The sequence below is a fragment of the Oncorhynchus keta genome, chromosome 19 (assembly GCF_023373465.1).
Source record: "Oncorhynchus keta strain PuntledgeMale-10-30-2019 chromosome 19, Oket_V2, whole genome shotgun sequence".
Taxonomy (NCBI): domain Eukaryota; kingdom Metazoa; phylum Chordata; class Actinopteri; order Salmoniformes; family Salmonidae; genus Oncorhynchus; species Oncorhynchus keta.
Genome location: NC_068439.1, coordinates 28,760,924 through 28,781,003, shown reverse-complemented (window position 1 = coordinate 28,781,003; position 20,080 = coordinate 28,760,924). Strand labels below are relative to the sequence as shown.

Below are 20,080 nucleotides of genomic sequence, written 5' to 3'. Positions count from 1 at the left end.
CCAGAAAACAATAGGCTAAGTGGATTTCAACTCATCGTTACCACATTATACGGGACATGCAAAGTCATGCTCTCTCCTGCAGTGTAAAGAAATTTGACTGCAACAACAGTGCACGCAACACACATGCACCCAGGTTCCAAGAGGCAGGACAGCAGTATTTCCCAGGCCTAACTCCCTTTGTAACTGACAGGCCCTTGTCCTATCAATTTTTTTTATTTTTTATTACCTTTATTTAACTAGGCAAGTCAGTTAAGAACAAATTCTTATTTTGAATGACGACCTAGGAACAGTGGGTTAACTGCCTGTTCAGGGGCAGAACGACAGATTTGTACCTTGTCAGCTCGGGGGTTGGAACTTGCAACCTTCCGGTTTTTCTGGCTAGCGAATTGAAAAGTACCATTGTTAATTTAAGTGGAAAAAGTATTAGGCTGAAAATGAGTCCAATCAGGTGTATGGCCGACAGCCGGCACTAATGGAAAACACTTTACAATGGTGGCGGTAGCGTCCATGTTGTGGCACGTTCACGCGTTCCAACGCTAAGTCAGGCTTATCTCCTGGCTGCTTTACCGGGCACATCCAGGCGCTCCAAACCTGGCACACTAAGACCCTCATCAGCTCCGGCCCAATCGCAGCGTGGGGCGGCCGTCCACCTACAGCGCAGGGACAGGGGCAGCATGCTGATCAGAGGATTACACCTGCACCGCGCTCCTACACAGGTAATACCATACCTAATCCTGTTTAGAGAAGACATGATGCCTCTCTCATTCTTCTTTTCTCTCCTTCCCTCTTTCCTTTTCACTTTTCTTCTCACTCTCCTTACAGCAGAGCGTGACTAACATTGAACCAGCCCATAGACAGACTTTTTTGCACGCCTATATCATGCATCAGGGTCTCAGCTGCTGATTGTCAGAAGGAAATGCTCTTTGTTTCAATCAATGTTCTTTATCTCCCCTGAAGCCCCAAGGAATAATGTCTGAAGCCCCGTTGAAATGATGTCAACTGGTTCTAATCCTGTGATGAATATAAATCATTGTTGTAATCTGGTTTGTAATGACATCCTTTCAACCAGTTTTGCCTGCTGGGCAGAAGCCCCGAGGAGGATTGGATCTAACCTGACAGTCTAACCAGTTGGTTGTAATCTGGTTATGGCTATCTGACTTCAGCCTTGTTCTATCTGAGCCAGTCTTGAAGCCCTGTAGTGCCATTTATAAACTCCCACAGTCCTTTGCGGCATGCCTGATCAATGGCCGCCTCAGCAGCCCAGTGGGAAATAAGGGTTATGAAGTCCTACAGCCATTCTCACACTGATACATACATCACACGCACACACAAACACACACACACCAGTCTCCCACTGATCTTTCCTTCATCTCCTTTATTTCTCCAGGCGACAGACTGGACTAAGGGAGCAAGATGGGAGGAGAGGGAAAGCGATGGAGGAGTGAAAAAGCAACCATGGTATTGATTTCAGAAGGGGGAATTTGTTGGGCCCTCGGGAGGTTACTGAATCGAAAAGCACATCTGGAATCCTGGAGGTTTGGATTCAGGTAAAAATAAAAGCTAAATGTTACTGGGTGAATAGAGGGATTTTGAAGTAAATCACAAAGAGAACAATACATTTTTTTTGAAAGCCATTTAATTAATATACTCTTGGTAAAAATACAAATAGATCTGAAAGAGATATGAGAAGAATGAAATATCTGTACATTGAGAGATGGTATAAAACAGCCACTATAGGTTTATATTGAATGCTGCTTATTAAAATAAGCCCCCAGCAGCAGCCTACTGAACACACAAGCCATTGGACTCAGAGATGAGAAATTATATTAAAATGCCTTCTGTCTCCAAAATTACATCATTGAATCCCAAAGGATGCTACAACATCTTCATTCTTTACTCTCTCTCTCTCTCTCTCTCTCTCTCCCCCTTCCCAGACCCCTCCATCCCTCCCTCCCTCCTCTCACCTCATACTCCTGTTTGAATCCGTATCCCTCCCTCCCTCCCTCTCTCTCTCTCTGTTTGAATCTCTCCCTCTCTCTCTCTCTCTCTCTCTCTCTCTCTCTCTCTCTCTCTCTCTCTCTCTCTCTCTCTCTCTCTCTCTCTCTCTCTCTCTCTCTCTCTCTCTCTCTCCCTCTCTCTCTCTCTCTCTCTCTCTCCCTCCTCTCACCTCATACTCCTGTTTGAATCCGTATCCCTCCCTCTCTCTCTCTCTCTCTCTCTCTCTCTCTCTCTCTCTCTCTCTCTCTCTCTCTCTCTCTCTCTCTCTCTCTCTCTCTCTCTCTCTCTCTCTCTCTCTCTCTCTCTCTCTCTCTCTCTCTCTCTCTCTCTCCCCCTCTCTCCCTCCCTCCCTCCTCTCACCTCTCTCCTCTCTCTCCCTCTCCCTCCCCCTTCCCAGACCCCTCCATCCCTCCCTCCCTCCTCTCACCTCATACTCCTGTTTGAATCCCATCCCTATCCCTCCCTCCCTCCCTCCCTCCCTCCCTCCCTCCTCTCCCTCCCTCCCTCTCCCTCCCTCCCTCTCCTCTCTCTCTCTCTCTCTCTCTCTCTCTCTCTCTCTCTCTCTCTCCCCTTCCCAGACCCCTCCATCCCTCCCTCCCTCCTCTCACCTCATATGCTCCTGTTTGAATCCGTATCCCCTCCCTCCCTCCCTCCCTCCCTCCCTCTCCTCTCTCTCTCTCTCTCTCTCTCTCTCTCTCTCTCCCCCTTCCCAGACCCCTCCATCCCTCCCTCCCTCCATCCCTCTCACCTCATACTCCTGTTTGAATCCGTATCCCTCCCTCCCTCCCTCCATCCCTCCCTCCCTCCCTCTCTCCTCTCTCTCTCTCTCTCTCTCCCTCCCCCTTCCCAGACCCCTCCATCCCTCCCTCCCTCCTCTCACCTCATACTCCTGTTTCCGTATCCCTCCCTCCCTCCCTCCCCTCCCTCCCTCCCCTCTCTCTCTCTCTCTCTCTCTCTCTCTCCCCCTTCCCAGACCCCTCCATCCCTCCCTCCCTCCTCTCACCTCATACTCCTGTTTGAATCCGTATCCCTCCCTCTCTCTCCCTCTCTCTCCCCCTTCCCAGACCCCTCCATCCATCCCTCCCTCCTCTCACCTCATACTCCTGTTTGAATCCGTATCCCTCCCCAGTCTTCATCTGGTTGATGTGTTGGAGGAGGTCTGCCACCCTGACCGCGGGGTGAAGCTGACCCGTGTGGTACGGAGAGCTCTTTCTACGACAGTGGCGTCGAGGGGAACCTCCCAACAGGCTGCTGGACTCATTCACTGAACTCCTCTGTTCGTCTAGAGGAGACATACACATTCATTAACATGCAAGACACACAAACACACGAAGATGGATACCCAGACATATACACAAAGACGGACGCAAATGTACATACACACGTGTTAACCATTACACAAAATAACATATGTTATATAAGTGCCAGTATATGCTATTCTATTCAAGTGTGGGCCTCAGTGAATGACTGAAGGTCAACCTCCAACTGCTCAACACAACACTAAACTGACACTCTGCTCAGCCCGTCAGGCAGCTCAAGGAAAAGCATGTATCTCTATGGAGACATATTGTATGTATGTATTGACTGGCACGACAGAATATTTCAATCGTTAGAGAAGAGACAGAGAGACAGAGAGACAGAGAGAGAGAGAGAGAGAGAGAGAGAGAGAGAGAGAGAGAGAGAGAGAGAGAGAGAGAGAGAGAGAGAGAGAGAGAGAGAGAGAGGACGGATATTCATAGAGAAGTAAACACAGCTAGCAAGTCTGAGAAACTGAAGATGGTACTTTATCTTAGCATATTCTGTGGTGCAGGGAGTAGAGCACCTGTCTCTGCACAGCTGGAACATTGTATTTACCCCTCCTTCAGCTCTCTCTGTCTGTCTGTCTGTCTGTCTGTCTGTCTGTCTGTCTGTCTGTCTGTCTGTCTCTCTCTCTCTCTCTGTCTGAGTAGGAGGCACAGGGTTAGCCTACAGACTAATATACTATCAGCTGTACTCTCTCTCAGGGCTCATTGTGTTCTTGGTTCTTACTCCGTGTGTTGCAGGCATGGGCGTCCATGAAGGAGTTAGCGGTGCGCTCGTCCTGCTGCAAGGTGCTCTGCTCTGTCATGCTGCAGTCCAAAGAACCTAGCTTCCTGGTCTTCTCCTGACGGTACGACATGGCTGCCTTGTTCAGCGCTACATTCTTCCTGCTGCGGAGAGAGGAGGAGAGAGGAGGAGAGGGGAGGAGAGGAGGAGAGAGGAGGAGAGAGGGGGAGAGGAGGAGAGAGGAGGAGAGGGGAGGAGATGAGAAGAGAGGGGGAGAGGAGGAGAGAGGGGGAGAGGAGGAGAGCGGAGGAGAGAGGGGGAGAGGAGGAGGGAGGAGGAGAGAGGGGGAGAGGAGGAGAGGAGAGGAGAGGAGGAGGAGAGGGGGAGAGGAGGAGAGAGGAGGAGGAGAGGAGAAGAGAGGAGGAGAGAGGGGGAGAGGAGGAGAGAGGAGGAGAGAGGAGGAGAGAGGGGGAGAGAGGAGGAGAGGAGAAGAGAGGAGGAGAGAGGGGGAGAGGAGGAGAGAGGAGGAGAGGAGAAGAGAGGAGGAGAGAGGGTGAGAGGAGGAGAGAGGAGGAGAGAAGGAGAGAGGGGGGGAGAGGGGGAGAGGAGGAGAGAGGAGGAGAGAGTGGGAGAGGAGGAGAGAGGAGGAGAGAGTGGGAGAGGAGGAGAGAGGAGAAGAGAGGAGGAGAGAGGGGGAGAGGAGGAGAGAGGAGGAGAGAGGGGGAGAAGAGGAGAGAGGAGAGAGGAGGAGAGGAGAAGAGGAGGAGAGAGGAGGAGAGAGGGGGAGAGGAGGAGGAGAGGAGGAGAGAAGGAGAGAGGGGGAGAGGAGGAGAGAGGAGGAGAGAGGAGGAGAGAGTGGGAGAGGAGGAGAGAGGAGGAGAGAGTGGGAGAGGAGGAGAGAGGAGAAGAGAGGAGGAGAGAGGGGGAGAGGAGGAGAGGGGGGGAGAGAGGGGAGAGGAGGAGAGAGGAGGAGAGAGGAGGAGAGAGGAGGAGAGAGGAGGAGAGGGGGAGAGAGGAGGAGAGGAGAAGAGAGGGGGAGAGGAGGAGAGAGGAGGAGAGAGGGGGAGAGCAGGAGAGAGGAGGAGAGAGGGGGAGAGAGGAGGAGAGGAGAAGAGAGGAGGAGAGAGGGGAGAGGAGGAGAGAGGAGGAGAGGAGAAGAGAGGAGGAGAGAGGGGGAGAGGAGGAGAGAGGAGGAGAGAGGGGGAGAAGAGGAGAGAGGAGGAGAGGAGAAGAGGAGGAGAGAGGAGGAGAGAGGGGGAGAGGAGGAGAGAGGAGGAGATAAGGAGAGAGGGGGAGAGGAGGAGAGAGGACGAGAGAGGAGGAGAGAGTGGGAGAGGAGGAGAGAGGAGGAGAGAGTGGGAGAGGAGGAGAGAGGAGAAGAGAGGAGGAGAGAGGGGGAGAGGAGGAGAGAGGAGGAGAGAGGGGGAGAGGAGGAGAGAGGGGAGAGAGGAGGAGAGAGGAGGAGAGAGGGGGAGAGGAGGAGAGGGAATATAAAAAGGAGGGTAGAATAAGAGAGAGATCGAAATAAGGAGACAGCAAGGAGATGGGGAAACGAGTGGAGGGGGAGTTGAGGTCAAGGAGAGGGAAACGAGTAGGAGGGGGGTTGAGGTCAAGGAGATGAGATTGGAAGGAAGGAAAAACATAAGGGATTGAGTCGAGGAGAGGGAGATAAAGGAAGATTTTGTGATAGTAGCAGGAGGCCCAGAGAGAGCGAGAGTGTGAGAGAGAGAGGGAGGGAGAGAGAGGAGAGACATGAGAGGTATATAGGGGATGAGGTGGAGGAGATGCTTATCTCCTATGAGTGTCATCTTCCAGGGCTACAGAGGGAAAGCAGGTGAAGATCGCGCCAGAATGAAAGGGTGGAGGGAGAGACTAGGGAGGAGTCACTTACGGGTAGTAAGAGTAAGAATAGAAGTCCCTTCTGATTAGCATGGAGAAAGGAGGAGAGGATAGATGAGGAGAGAGAGAGAGAAGAGAAAGAAAACAGAGGTGAAAGGAGGAGCCATGGTTAGTGAGGTGGCCTTCCACAAGGCAAAATAAAAATGTCCATTATTAAATATTGAAATGTACAGGTAATTGCCAAAATAATGGAAACGCTTGAGTGAAATGGAAAAATGGAAATGCTTGAGGGATATAAAGTATATTGAAAGAAGGTGCTTCCACACAGGTATGATTCCTGAGTAAATTAAACAATTAACTTCCCAGAACGCTTGGGGTCATGTTTAAAAATGCTGGGCAGGGCCATTATTTTGGCTAACATGACTAATTCCCCAGCTATAGGTTGGCAATGCCCCCATCCACAGAGCTCGAGTGGTCACTGAATGGTTTGATGAGCATGAAAATGATGTAAACATGCCATGGCCGTCTCAGTCAACAGATCTCAAAGCAATTGAACACAATGACAGATTCTGGAGTGACACCTGAGACCGCGTTTTCCACAAGCATCAACAAAACACCAAATGATGGAATTTGTCGTGGAAGAATGGTGTCACATCCCTCCAATAGAGTTCCAGTTGCTTGTAGAATCTATGCCAAGGTGCATTGAAGCTGCTCTGACTCGTGGTGGCCCAACGGCCTATAGGATGTATATGTTGGTGTTTCCTTTATTTAGTCAGTTACCTGTATATGAATGGTGGAACTGCTCGGCATCTGACCGTAAGGCTCTACAGAGGGTAGTGCGTACAGCCCAGTACATCACCGGGGCCAAGCTTCCTGCCATCCAGGACCTATATGCTAGGCGGTGTCAGAGGGCAGCCCCAAAAATTGTCAGAGACTCCAGTCACTAGAGTCATAGAGTGTTTTCTCTGCTACCGCATGGCAAGCGGTTCCGGAGCGCCAAGTCTAGGACCAAAAGGATCCTTAACAGCTTCTACCCCTAAGCCATAATACTGCTGAACAATTAATCCAATGGCCACTGGACTATTTACATTGTTGATTAAGGGCTTGTAAGTAAGCATTTCACAGTAAAGTCTACACTTGTTGTATTCAGCTCATGTGACAAATAAAGTTTGATTTAATTTGACATTGACTGGGTTCCTAGCTAAATAGATTGATTAATATGCCAGGGAGCACAGGTACACATACAGCTGTCAACCAAGGTACAGTTAGCTCCACGTTCTACTGGTGGTTGGTTGGCTGGTTGCCATTGTGTTTACATAATCAACCATTTTCGGTCACTATGACTCTTCTCCTTGTGACGTCCAACCCTGCTTCTCTGACGTGCATCCCAGCTCCACTCCCTTCATCATGCAAAAACATGAGGTGGTAATTCTATCGGAAAGGCAACAACAACCTTCCTCTCCAATGAATGGCTCAACCACAGGCACTGTGTTCACTGTGCACTGCACACCAACCCAGATGCTGCTATTATATCTGCTTTGACTTGAAAGAGCAATGGGATATCGTGGCCCTTGATGAAATACTGCACACTGAGTGTTGCTCTGCTAATATAACGGTAGAGGAAAAGGTTAGAGGAGGAATAAAGGAGGAGAGGAGAGTACAGTACTGCCAAACAGTATTTCCTGGTGGAACTTGGCCAATGATGCTGGAGTGTATAGAGTTTCTGGGACAGGTGTGCTGCAGCCAAAAAATAATAAGCTTGGCAACTATAACTGCACCATGTTTCACGAATAATACCGGGCCATGTGTGCAGTTTTGGAAGTAATATACTCCCCATTACCTGCCTAACTCCTAATTGAATGGAGTTGGACTAAGCCTGCCAAGAGGTGATAGAGAAATTACTTCCCTAATAGGATGCACTTAGTCACAGGCAGCTCTCTGGACGACCTCATGATCAGAACCACCGTCACACACACACACACACACACACACACACACACACACACACACACACACACACACACACACACACACACACACACACACACACACACACACACACACACACACACACACACACACACACACACACACACCACACAAACCTCCACTCACCCCTACCCCTCCACTTACCCCTTCTTGACGACGATGACGATGGCCCCCAGCAGCAGAATAAGGACCACCAGTCCCCCAGCACAGGCCCCCAAGATCAGACCCATGTCCTCTGCATGTTGGGACACCTCCAGGGTCCTCTTATGGTCCTTACAGGCACCTACAGGGGAGAGACAACACTGTGTTAGCCTGCTGAACTAAAGCCAGCTGAACAAACCCCTTTTATGGTCCTTACAGGCAGCTACAAAGGAGAGACAAGTTAGAGTGATAGTCTTCTGTATACCACAAGACTGTATTAGGGAGGGAGGTAATGCATGGTAGTAAGAGATAATGCATGGTAGTGAAGTGCAGCTCTGCCTTTGTCCCTGACGATGTTCCATAATAGGTAACAGGCTTGGATAAGGAGGAAGATTTTAAGCCGCTAACTAACCAGCGACAGTTGGTGCAGCCAGGGTGGAAAGCTGGACAGACTTGGCCTACATGTGTTTAGAAAACACACCAATTACCTCAGCTAATAGCTAGCTGGAAGTTCATTGAGTCAACCATTTTCTATGCACATACTGTGGGGCAAAAAAGTATTTAGTCAGCCACCAATTGTGCAAGTTCTCCCACTTAAAAAGATGAGAGAGGCCTGTAATTTTCATCATAGGTACAATTCAACTATGACAAACAAAATGAGGGAAAAAAATCCAGAAAATCACATTGTAGGATTTTTTATGAATTTATTTTCAAATGATGGTAGAAAATAAGTATTTGGTCACCTACAAACAAGCAAGATTTCTGGCTCTCACAGACCTGTAACTTCTTCTTTAAGAGGCTCCTCTGTCCTCCACTCGTTACCTGTATAAATGGCACCTGTTTGAACTTGTTATCAGTATAAAAGACACCTGTCCACAACCCCAAAAAGTCACACTCCAAACTCCACTATGTCCAAGACCAAAGAGCTGTCTAAGGACACCAGAAACAAAATTGTAGGCCTGCACCAGGCTGGAAAGACTGAATCTGTAATAGGTAAGCAGCTTGGTTTGAAGAAATCAACTGTGGGAGCAATTATTAGGAAATGGAAGACATACAAGACCACTGATAATCTCCCTCGATCTGGGGCTCCACGCAAGATCTCACCCCGTGGGGTCAAAATGATCACAAGATCCCAGAACCACACGGGGGGACCTAGTGAATGACCTGCAGAGAGCTGGGACCAAAGTAACAAAGCCTACCATCATTAACACACTACGCCGCCAGGGACTCAAATCCTGCAGTGCCAGACGTGTCCCCCTGCTTAAGCCAGTACATGTCCAGGCCTGTGTGAAGTTTGCTAGAGAGCATTTGGATGATCCAGAAGAAGATTGGGAGAATGTCATATGGTCAGATGAAACCAAAATATAACTTTTTGGTAAAAACTCAACTCGTCGTGTTTGGAGGACAAAGAATGCTGAGTTGCATCCAAAGAACACCATACCTACTATGAAGCATGGGGGTGGAAACATCATGCTTTGGGGCTGTTTTTCTGCAAAGGGACCAGGACGACTGATCCGTGTAAAGGAAAGAATGAATGTGGCTATGTATCGTGAGATTTTGAGTGAAAACCTCCTTCCATCAGCAAGGGCATTGAAGATGAAACGTGGCTGGGTCTTTCAGCATGACAATGATCCCAAACACACCGCCCGGGCAACAAAGGAGTGGGTTCGTAAGAAGCATTTCAAGGTCCTGGAGTAGCCTAGACAGTCCAGGTCCCAACCCCATAGAAAATCTTTGGAGGGAGTTGAAAGTCCGTGTTGCCCAGCAACAGCCCCAAAACATCACTGCTCTAGAGGAGATCTGCATGGAGGAATGGGCCAAAATACCAGCAACAGTGTGTGAAAACCTTGTGAAGACTTACAGAAAACGTTTGAACTCTGTCATTTCCAACAAAGGGTATATAACAAAGTATTGAGATAAACTTTTGTTATTATCCAAATACTTATTTTCCACCGTAATTTGCAAATAAATTCATTAAAAATCCTACAATGTGATTTTCTGGATTTTTTTTCTCATTTTGTCTGTCATAGTTGAAGTGTACCTATGGTTAAAATTACAGGCCTCTCTCATCTTTTTAAGTGGGAGAACTTGCACAATTGGTGGCTGACTAAATACTTTTTTGCCCCACTATGTCATAGTCTCACAGTGTTCATTGTGTCTCTACATTTCCATCAGAGCTATAACAGCATGACATCTCTCATGGTGAATTTAGAGCTTCCGTGGTGTCATTTTCCAAGAAATGTTTATTGACCGACTAGAGACAGAATTGGTTGAGAATTATAATCCTGTACACCTGCGAGCACACGCTTAATTAAAAGTCTTCTCTCTGATGGGTAAACAAAAAGGAAAGTGAATGAAATGGTCTATCACTGGAGGCACGAAGCCAAAACCAATTATCTACCTATTTTCACCATCCGTCCTTCTATCCTTTCAGCTGGATGTGGTCCTTTCTCCGTCAGCTCACTTACCATTTAAAAAATCTCTCTTTTGCCATCTCTCTCTCGTTTGCCATCTCTCTCTCTCTCTCTCTCTCTCTCTCTCTCTCTCTGTTTTGCTCACTCTGTCTCAATCCCTTTCTACCAGTTAGCTACAGCACAACCAATTTGAATAGCATCCATGTTTTCTTCTCTCCCTCCCACTAAGGCATAATATTTTGTCGGCATGGTGGGTAATTTTGCCTGAGCCTTAGAAGCCTGTTCAGGAAAACAGAGTGTGGCCTGCTGAAATCTGGATTGCAGATGATTGTAGCTCTGCTAGCTAGCTGGCTCTCTCTCCAGCCTCCAAGTCCCCTTTACTAATGTGTGTGTGAATCACTGTGTTCTTATTGACTTCTGCTGTAGGAAGCACGTTGCCATGCAAAAGTTTACACCACTAAAACTTTCTGCATGGAGGAAAGGTAGAGGGAGAGACAGAGAGAGTAAGAGGAGAGAGAATATATGAGAGAATGTGTGTGAGAAAAAAGATTAGGATGGTGGGAGGAGGAACGAAAGGTGGTGGGACGGAGAGGACATACATTTTATCTTCATCTGCCAGTGTTAGTATGTCATTAATCAGATATTGTGCTCGTGTCAGCCTGGAACACCTGAGGTGTGACACTAGTCTTCTAAAGACATCAGCATGCATCAATTTGCCTCCTTGGCTAGCTGAACCGAACGAGTGTGCTTGCGTACTCCCTTCAATGGCCTTCGCTTCAAAAACTAGAAAAAAAAGCAGCAATAGTACTGTTTGTCCATTTTGAGACGCCGTCGCCAGCATACACTTCCTCAACATGTCAATAATTGTGACGGTTTTGCCTTAAGCGGCCCGTCTCTTTCCCCATCGGTCTCCCTGCTTCACACTTGACATGAGCTCTATCCTTTCATTACGCAGTCAGAGAGAGAGAGTGAAAAAGAGAGGGAGGAGTGAAAGAGAGAGGGAGAGAGGGGGAGTGAAAGGGAGAGAGAGAGAGGGGGGGTGAAAGAGGGAGACGGGGGAGTGAAAGAGAGATGGGAAAATAAATGTGTGAGAGGAACATGTTATATGTGTGCATGTGTGTGGGCGTGTTAGAGAGAGATAAAGAAAGGTTGTATAATGAGAGAGTGAGAGAAGAAGCTTGAGGCGGACAGACAGACAATAAGACAAGCAAAGACAGAATGTGTGTGTGTGTGTGTGTGTGTGTGTGTGTGTGTGTGTGTGTGTGTGTGTGTGTGTGTGTGTGTGTGTGTGTGTGTGTGTGTGTGTGTGTGTGTGTGTGTGTGTGTGTGTGTGTGTGTGTGTGTGTGTGTGTGTGTGTGTGTGTGTGTGTGTGTGTGTGTGTGTGTGTGTGTGTGTGTGTGTGTGTGTGTGTGTGTGTGTGTGTGTGTGTGTGTGTGTGTGTGTGTGTGTGTGTGTGTGTGTGTGTGTGTGTGTGTGTGTGTGTGTGTGTGTGTGTGTGTGTGTGTGTGTGTGTGTGTGTGTGTGTGTGTGTGTGTGTGTGTGTGTGTGTGTGTGTGTGTGTGTGTGTGTGTGTGTGTGTGTGTGTGTGTGTGTGTGTGAAGAAAATAAAGAATGCCAGAGTACCCTGCCTCCTGAACCTCTCTTTCCCACCACCACAGAAACTGGAACAGCACCAATCTCTCCTTTCTCCCTTCACCATGCCACCTTGTCACCGCCACGTACCAAATTAAGGGTATTATAAATATGCTTCTGAGAACCATCCTCTGAACACACACACAGATCCTCTGTCCTGATGGGGTGTAGTGCCAGCAGACAATGGCGAAGAGAGACTCTTTGATGTCAGGACGCTTCAAATAACAGTGTGCAGGGAGCGAGAGAGAGAGAGAGAGAGAAGAGAGAGAGAGAGAGAGAGAGAGAGAGAGAGAGAGAGAGAGAGAGAGAGAGAGAGAGAGAGAGAGAGAGGGAGAGAGGGGAGAGAGGGAGAAGGGGAGAAGGAGAGGGTGAGAGAGAGAGAGAGAGAGAGAGAGAGAGAGAGAGAGAGAGAGAGAGAGAGAGAGAGTAGGGAGAGGAAGGAATCCAATTTCTACAGGGCTTCCTTCTCTAGTGTGCTCTTGATGTCAGGATGCATCAAATAACAGAAAGAATGCAGGAAGAGAGAAAGAAGGGAGAAGAAGGAATCTAATTTCTACAGCCCCCTCTCTCACCCTCTCCCCCCACTCTCTCTCTCCCCGCTCTCTCGCACTCTCTCCTCTCTCTCTCACTCTCTCCCCTCTCTCTCTCGCTCTCTCTCTCCCCGCTCTCTCCCCTCTCTCTCGCTCTCTCTCTCTCTCCCCGCTCTCTCCCCTCTCTCTCTCGCTCTCTCCCCTCTCTCTCCCCGCTCTCTCCCCTCTCTCTCTCGCTCTCTCCCCTCTCTCTCTCGCTCTCTCCCCTCTCTCTCTCGCTCTCTCCCCTCTCTCTCTCAGCTTCATCTTTCAAAATGCATCAGTGTGTCTGTGAAACATCATGAAGAACACAGAACATGTAAACACTGCTTTGCCAGAAAGCATTCTTATGTAGTCTATTTCTCAAAGCCTCTCAATGATGAAGATAGAAGGGAACGATCTGAATGTACCTTTACGGGCAATCCGGATGCAGTTCATTCTCGTCTCCTGAAACAAGAATGGGAGGGTCATTAGCATGGGATAGCCACAAGCAAAAATAAAACACACCAAACACATATTTTATAAGCATAGAACAGGTGTCAGAGCGTGTGTGTATCTGTGTTTGTCTTAGTCACCGAGTCCACCTCTGTGTGGTAAAGTGCAAACTAGCTAATTAAAAAACTCAGTCAGGGAAGAAAGCAGATGACATCTAATTTTAAATGTGATTGTGAGTGACCTGTCCTCTGTTCTCATCAACAACATCCGGACCCCTGGCCCACCCAACCCATTACACACATGCCCCCCTCCTAACCCTCCACCTAGCTCGCCCATCACAGCGATACCAGAGACACATTGTCAAATTAAGATTAGCACATGCTAAATCAGGTTTTATACAAGGGGGGCAATTATGCTAATCTAATCGGAGCTCTGATATTGGAGTCAGAACCCTTTCACCTCAGCGCCTGCGAAATTGCCTTTTATAATTGAAAACCTGTTCTGGGTGGATCTGTATCCACCCACCTCTTAGTCAGTTGTATTTACCCACAATTCACAGGTTATTACAGCCCCACCTGCTGATATATCATGTGTCATCTTGTCCTCTGTCAAGGTTGACCTGACTCTGAGACAGCCCCTTTTGGCATTAAAACAGAGTGGATCCAAAATGGCACCCTATTCCATACATAGTACACTGCTTATGACCCTGGTCAAAATAGAATGTTGGACTGAGCCATAGTATCCTATTGACTGCTGATGACACCTCCCTGCCTGCTGTGTTCTGATGTTATTTATAGAATGATCCTCAGATATGATGCCAATATTTCTAGCCGATATCACAGGTTGAGTGACAGGTAGCTGGGAGCAGAAGATGATTACGGTTGATAACTACATTGACAGGAAATTAACCAGCAGATCCGATAGTGGACAGAAGCATTTCAAGAAGCTGCAGCTGACTATGCTGTTTAATATCTTTAATATTGCATCAATAGAGAACTGGGAAAAGGGTCAAAAGATTTGTATCAAAACTATTTAGTAGTTTTTTGCTAGGTTGGTCTGGAAATTCTGTCAAAATATGTGTGACGGACACAGCAAAAGACACTGACAGATTTTATACACTCCGTGGCCAGTTTATTCGGTACACCCATCTAGTACCGGGTCGAACCCCCCCTTTGCATCCAGAACATACTGAATTCTCTGGGGCATGTTGCTAAAATAATATCAATGTGCAAAGGAAAACGTCCTCACACCAGTACACCACCGCCACCAGCCTGCACCGTTGACACCAGGCAGGATCTGGACCCTCTTTCTAAAATTATCCGCCGAAATTGTTGCAACCCCTATTACTAGCCTGTTCTACCTCTCTTTCGTATTGTCTGAGATTCCCAAAGATTGGAAAGCTGACACTCTAGACCCAAACTGCTACAGACCTATATCTATCCTACCCTGCCTTTCTAATGTTTTCGAAATCCAAGTTAACAAACAGATCACCGACCATTTCGAATCCCACCGTACCTTCTCTGCTATGCAATGTGGTTTTCGAGCTGGTCATGGGTGCACCTCAGCCACGCTCAAGGTCCTAAACGATATCACAACCGCCATTGATAAGAGACAATACTGTGCAGCTGTATTCATCGACCTGGCCAAGGCTTTCGACTCTGTCAATCACCACATTCTTATCGGCAGACTCAACAGCGTTGGTTTCTCAAATGACTGCTTTGCCTGGTTCACCAACTACTTCTCTGAAAGAGTTCAGTGTGTCAAATCGGAGGGCATGTTGTCCGGTCCTCTGGCAGTCTCTGGGGGTGCCACAGGTTTCAATCCTCGGGCCGACTCTCTTCTCTGTATACATCAATGATGTTGTTCTTGCTGCTGGTGATTCTCTGATCACCCTCTACGCAGACGACACCATTCTGTATACTTCTGGCCCCTCTTTGGACACTGTGTTAACTAACCTCCAGAAGAGCTTCAATGCCATACAACGCTCCTTCCGTTGCCTCCAACTGCTCTTAACTGCAAGTAAAACTAAATGCATGCTCTTCAACCAATCGCTAGCCGCACCTGCCCGCCTGTCCAGCATCACTACTCTGGACAGTTCTGATTTAGAATATGTGGACAACAAATACCTAGGTATCTGGTTAAACTGTAAACTCTCCTTCCAGACTCACATTAACCTGTTGAGTGTAGGGGGCAGTATTTGATGTTTGGATGAAAAACATACCCAAATGAAACTGCCTATTTCTCAGGCCCAGAAACTAGAATATGCATATAATTGGCAGATTAGGATAGAAAAAACTTGAAAGTTTCCAAAACTGTCAAAAATATTGTCTGTGAGTATAACAGAACTGATATTGCAGGCGAAAACCTGAGGAAGATCCAAAGAGGAAGTGCCTTCTATTTTGAAAGCTCCATGTTCCATTGCATGCCTTCCCTCCATTTAAAGGGATATCAACCAGATTCCTTTTCCTATGGCTTCCACATGGTGTGACCAGTCTTTAGACATAGTTTCAGGCTGTTATTCTGAAAAATGAGCGAGAACGATCACATCGCGTCAGTGGAAGGCACCAGCAGAGTTCTGCATGCCCTTGCAGTTTGGAGCAGACATTTTCTCTCTCACTCCTATTGAAAAAGCTACGCTCCGGTTGAAATATTATTGATTATTTATTGTAAAAGCAACCTGAGAATTGATTTTAAAAAACATTTGACATGTTTCTACGAACTTTACAGATACTATTTGGAATTTTCGTCTGCCCCGTCGTGACCGCTGGAGCCTTTGGATTTCTGAACATAACGCTCCAACCAAATTGAGGTTTTTGTATTTAAAAATAATCTTTATGGAACAAAAGGAACATTTATTGTGTAACTGGGAGTCTCATGAGTGCAAACATCGAAAGATCATCAAAGGCAAGCGATTCCTGTTATTGCTTTTCTGACTTTCGTGACCAATCTACTTTGCTGCTAGCTGTTTGTAATGTTTTGTCTGCTGAGAGAGATGTCCTAACATAAACGCTTGGATAGCTTTCGCCGAAAAGCTTTTTTGAAATCTGACACACCAGGTGGATTAACAACAAGCTAAGCTGTGTTTTGCAATATTGCACTTGTGATTTCATGAAAATTAAATATATTTAGTAAATTAATTTGAATTTGGCGCTCTGCAATTCAGCGGATGTTGACAAAAATGATCCCGCTAACATGGTGGGTGTGCCAAGAAGTTAAGCATCTCCAATCAAAAATGTAATCTAGGATCGGCTTCCTGTTTCGCAAGAAAGCATCCTTCACTCATGCTGCCAAACATACCCTTGTAAAACTGACTATCCTACCGATCCTAGACTTCGGCGATGTCATTTACAAAATAGCCTCCAACACTCAGCAAATTGGATGCAGTCTATCATCTGTGCCATCTGTTTTGTCACCAAAGCCCCATATACTACCTACCACTGCGACCTGTATGCTCTCATTGGCTAGCCCTCGCTTCATATTCATCGCCAAACCCACTTGCTTCAGGTCACCTATAAGACTTTGCTTGGAGAAGACCCACCTTATTTATCTCAGCTCACTGGTCACCATAGCAGCACCCACCCGTAGCACGCGCTCCAGCAGGTATATTTCACTGGTGACCCAAAGCCAATTCCTCATTTCCTCTCCTTCCAGTTCTCTGCTGCCAATGACTGGAACGAACTGCAAAAATCACTGAAGCTGGAGACTCATATCTCCTTCACTAATTTTAAGCACCAGCTGTCAGAGCAGCTCACAGATCACTGCACCTGTAAATAGCCCATCTGTAAATAGCCCATCCAACTACCTCATCTCCATACTCTTATTTGATTTATTTTGCTCCTTTGCATCCCAGTATCTCTACTTGCACACTCATCTTCTGCACATCAATCACTCAAGTGTTTCATTGCTATATTGTAATTATTTCGCCACTATGACCTATTTATTGCTTTACCTTCCTTATCCTACCTCATTTGCACACAGACTTTTTCTATTGTATTATTGACCGTATGTTTGTTTATTCCATGTGTAACTCTCTGCTGTTGTTTGTGTTGCGCTGCTTTGGTTTATCTTGGCCAGGTCGCAGTTGTTAATGAGAACTTGTTCTCAACTAGCCTACCTGGTTAAATAAAGGTGAAATAAAAAATAAAAAAATGTAAAGAAATTCTCCTTCGACCTCTCGTCAACATTTTCGCTCACAGGACTGCCGCTGTCTGGATGTGTATTGTTTGTCGGCCCATTCTCTGTTAACAGTACTGACATACTGGAACCGGCGGGCCTGGCACCTGTGATCATACCACACTCAAAGTCGCTTAGCTCACTCTTTGCCCATTCTAACATTCAAACAGTAACTGAATGCCTCGATGCCCGTCTGCTTGTTTTATATAGCAAGCCACAGCCACGTGACTCAGTGTCTGTAGGAGTGTGTTTGTGATGTGTGTGTGATGTGTGTGTGGGTATGTGTCTGAGCACTTCTGTGTTTTATAAAGAACTGATTACACCAATCTTGCTGTATTTCAAGCTCCAGTAAAGACATCCGTCAAAGCAATTACAGTTCCATTCAGTGGCAGCAGCAGCTCTCAGAGCCATGGTTCTGGAAATCGACAGCTAATTATCCTGAATAATTGTCAAAAAATGATTTGGTTCCCCCTTTTTGCAGAGCCAGCAAATACACACACACACACTCATACTCACACACACACACACACACACACACACACACACACACACACACACACACACACACACACACACACACACACACACACACACACACACACACACACACACACACACACACACACCGCAAGTCCAGGCTGATTTGAATAGAGAAGTTTTATAAACAGATTGAGATAAAATTGCTCGCAGGGCAGACAGAGAAACACTAATATACATGAATTAGAATATTCCAATCTTATGAGCTGCTTTGTCAGGATGGAATAGAACGGTGGCTAAGAGTGCTCTAAGAGGTAGGTAAACGTACAACTATAATAACACTGTCATAATGACACACACACACACACACACACACACACACACACACACCAAAAAAACATTTCATTGGGTATTAAGGGAGGACGGAGGAGTCATTAGAACTGCAAGCCACTGACGTCAAAGGGTTCAGTATTAGTTTTAATGATCGATAGTTGAGACACACAAGAGATTGAGTCAGAGTGTGATTCAGAAGACAGACACACACTGAGGATAAGTCCTTGACATTACAGCCAAGGGAAGTTAGTCATTTCAGCATTACAACCTATGGAAACTTCTAACCTGTGGTGCTTTTCCCCTACTGAATCCTAGCAACCAGGTAGGAAACACGTGTTTGACCGGTTCTGCTCTGGGACTCTCTCTGATGCATTTTGACCCAGGCGATTGCAGTACAACGACTGAAGACGCAGTTTCCAAACCGCCTTGGCGCACACCTTTTACTAAACACTTTTTAAATAAATATGCAGCTACCAGAGTCATATGGTCATACTGTATATATGATGCATGATATCCAACTCTCTCTGAGAGGCTGAAGCCAGGCAGACCAGACTGTAGTCATTTAGCTCCATATGGGCTTTATGATTGAAACAGCACATGGCCCACTACTTCCTCTTTTTATCTACCTTAAGTCTCATTTCAGTTTCCTCTAGGCAGCAGGCTCAGAGGGGACAGAGAAAGAAAGAAAGAGACAGAGAGAGTCCAGAACAGCCTGAGTTTCAGAGCTGAAGTACTTCTCTCCTACAGCTACAGTTTGACCTTCTCAATTCAATAACACTTGATTTGTCCCAAAGGACTGTAGTTTAGCCTGGTCCCCTGATCTGTCCGTGCTGTCTTGCTTACTCCTATGGCATGTTTGACAAAGTCTCCAGACTTGACTCAGACTTTATTGACAGGTCAATAAACTCACCCCTCTGAAGTTGCTTATAGCCTGGAAGAAGACCAGGTAGTTCTTGGAGGGGTCCAGAGGAGTGTTCCAGTAGCCGTTATAGGTGTGGTTGTCCCCTACGGTGAATGGAGTGGCCTCAGGGAGACTGGAGGGGGGAAGCTCAGCCGTGTAGTAGTGGGACTTAGACTGAGCCTCCACCTGGGACGCTGGCACAGGGAAACAGTCCGACCCGCTACCCAGCTCCCTCCTCCTCCTCCTGCTCCTCCTGACCCGCCTGGAACCGTCCTCTTCTACTACCACCACCTGGTACGCACTGCGGGGAGAGGGGTGACAACAGACTGGTAGGTGATAACTACGCTGGAAACAAATGGCCCTCTTAAAGGGGAAATCTGCATTAGCTACATCCATTTTTGGACTTGTAAATTAGTTATATAGATTCTTAAAGAATCCAACTTAAAAAATGCCTAATGAGCTTTGTTCAACAGTTGTACCCCATCAGAACCCAAAATATAATGTTGTTTTACTCCAATGTTTGTAAACAAAGTAACACTCTATAGCCTCAAAACATGGTTAAGACTTTAATTTTGATATCATGGATGGTCAGTCCTTGCATCCATAGCTCGGTCTATGAATGTGAGAGTGCCAGGCCCATCTCTCAGCTTTATAACGAAACAGTGGTGGGGAGAATACTTTATTGTTGTTTCAACTACGGATTGTCCCTTTAAGGTCACCCTTGTAAAAAAAGTTCTGAAAGACACTTTCTGATTAAATAAAAGGTTGAATAAAATAAGAAACACAAATCAAATAGCAATGACATTTATTCAAAACATTATTGTTATACAAGTGAATATATTTATCAAGTGGTAGACATGAGTGACCGTTGTGTGAGGCCTATTACTGTGATTAGTAATGTGACTGTACCTGACTGGTGCTCCTCTGCCCAGCGCTGGTCTCAACAGCACCGTGATGGTGCTCTCTGACTCACTGAGTGGGGCTGGGACATCCTCATAGTCAAACACTGGGGCTGAGAGAGGAGGAAGGGAGAGAGAGGAGATAACGAGGTAGAGCAGGATAGTGTGTGTGTGTGTGTGTGTGTGTGTGTGTGTGTGTGTGTGTGTGTGTGTGTGTGTGTGTGTGTGTGTGTGTGTGTGTGTGTGTGTGTGTG

The 20,080-nt window shown here is 46.8% G+C and overlaps 1 protein-coding gene across 13 annotated transcripts in view; it reads right to left on the bottom strand.

Moving 5' to 3' along the window:
- The window catches only part of LOC118397665 (receptor-type tyrosine-protein phosphatase U-like), a 315,780-nt gene that overhangs the window by 47,808 nt on the left and 247,892 nt on the right, over window positions 1-20,080 (bottom strand). For 5 of the 13 annotated variants that reach the window (XM_052470163.1, XM_052470150.1, XM_052470152.1 and 2 more), the window contains exons 12-18: window positions 19,837-19,939; window positions 18,937-19,228; window positions 13,019-13,055; window positions 7,996-8,134; window positions 5,915-5,944; window positions 4,027-4,187; window positions 3,093-3,280 (exon numbers count right to left, since the gene is read on the bottom strand). In XM_052470163.1, the coding sequence (XP_052326123.1) occupies window positions 3,093-3,280; window positions 4,027-4,187; window positions 5,915-5,944; window positions 7,996-8,134; window positions 13,019-13,055; window positions 18,937-19,228; window positions 19,837-19,939 (950 nt within the window). The remainder of the gene's footprint in view (window positions 1-3,092; window positions 3,281-4,026; window positions 4,188-5,914; window positions 5,945-7,995; window positions 8,135-13,018; window positions 13,056-18,936; window positions 19,229-19,836; window positions 19,940-20,080) is intronic. The other 8 variants (XM_052470157.1, XM_052470159.1, XM_052470160.1 and 5 more) reach the window with 3 other exon arrangements.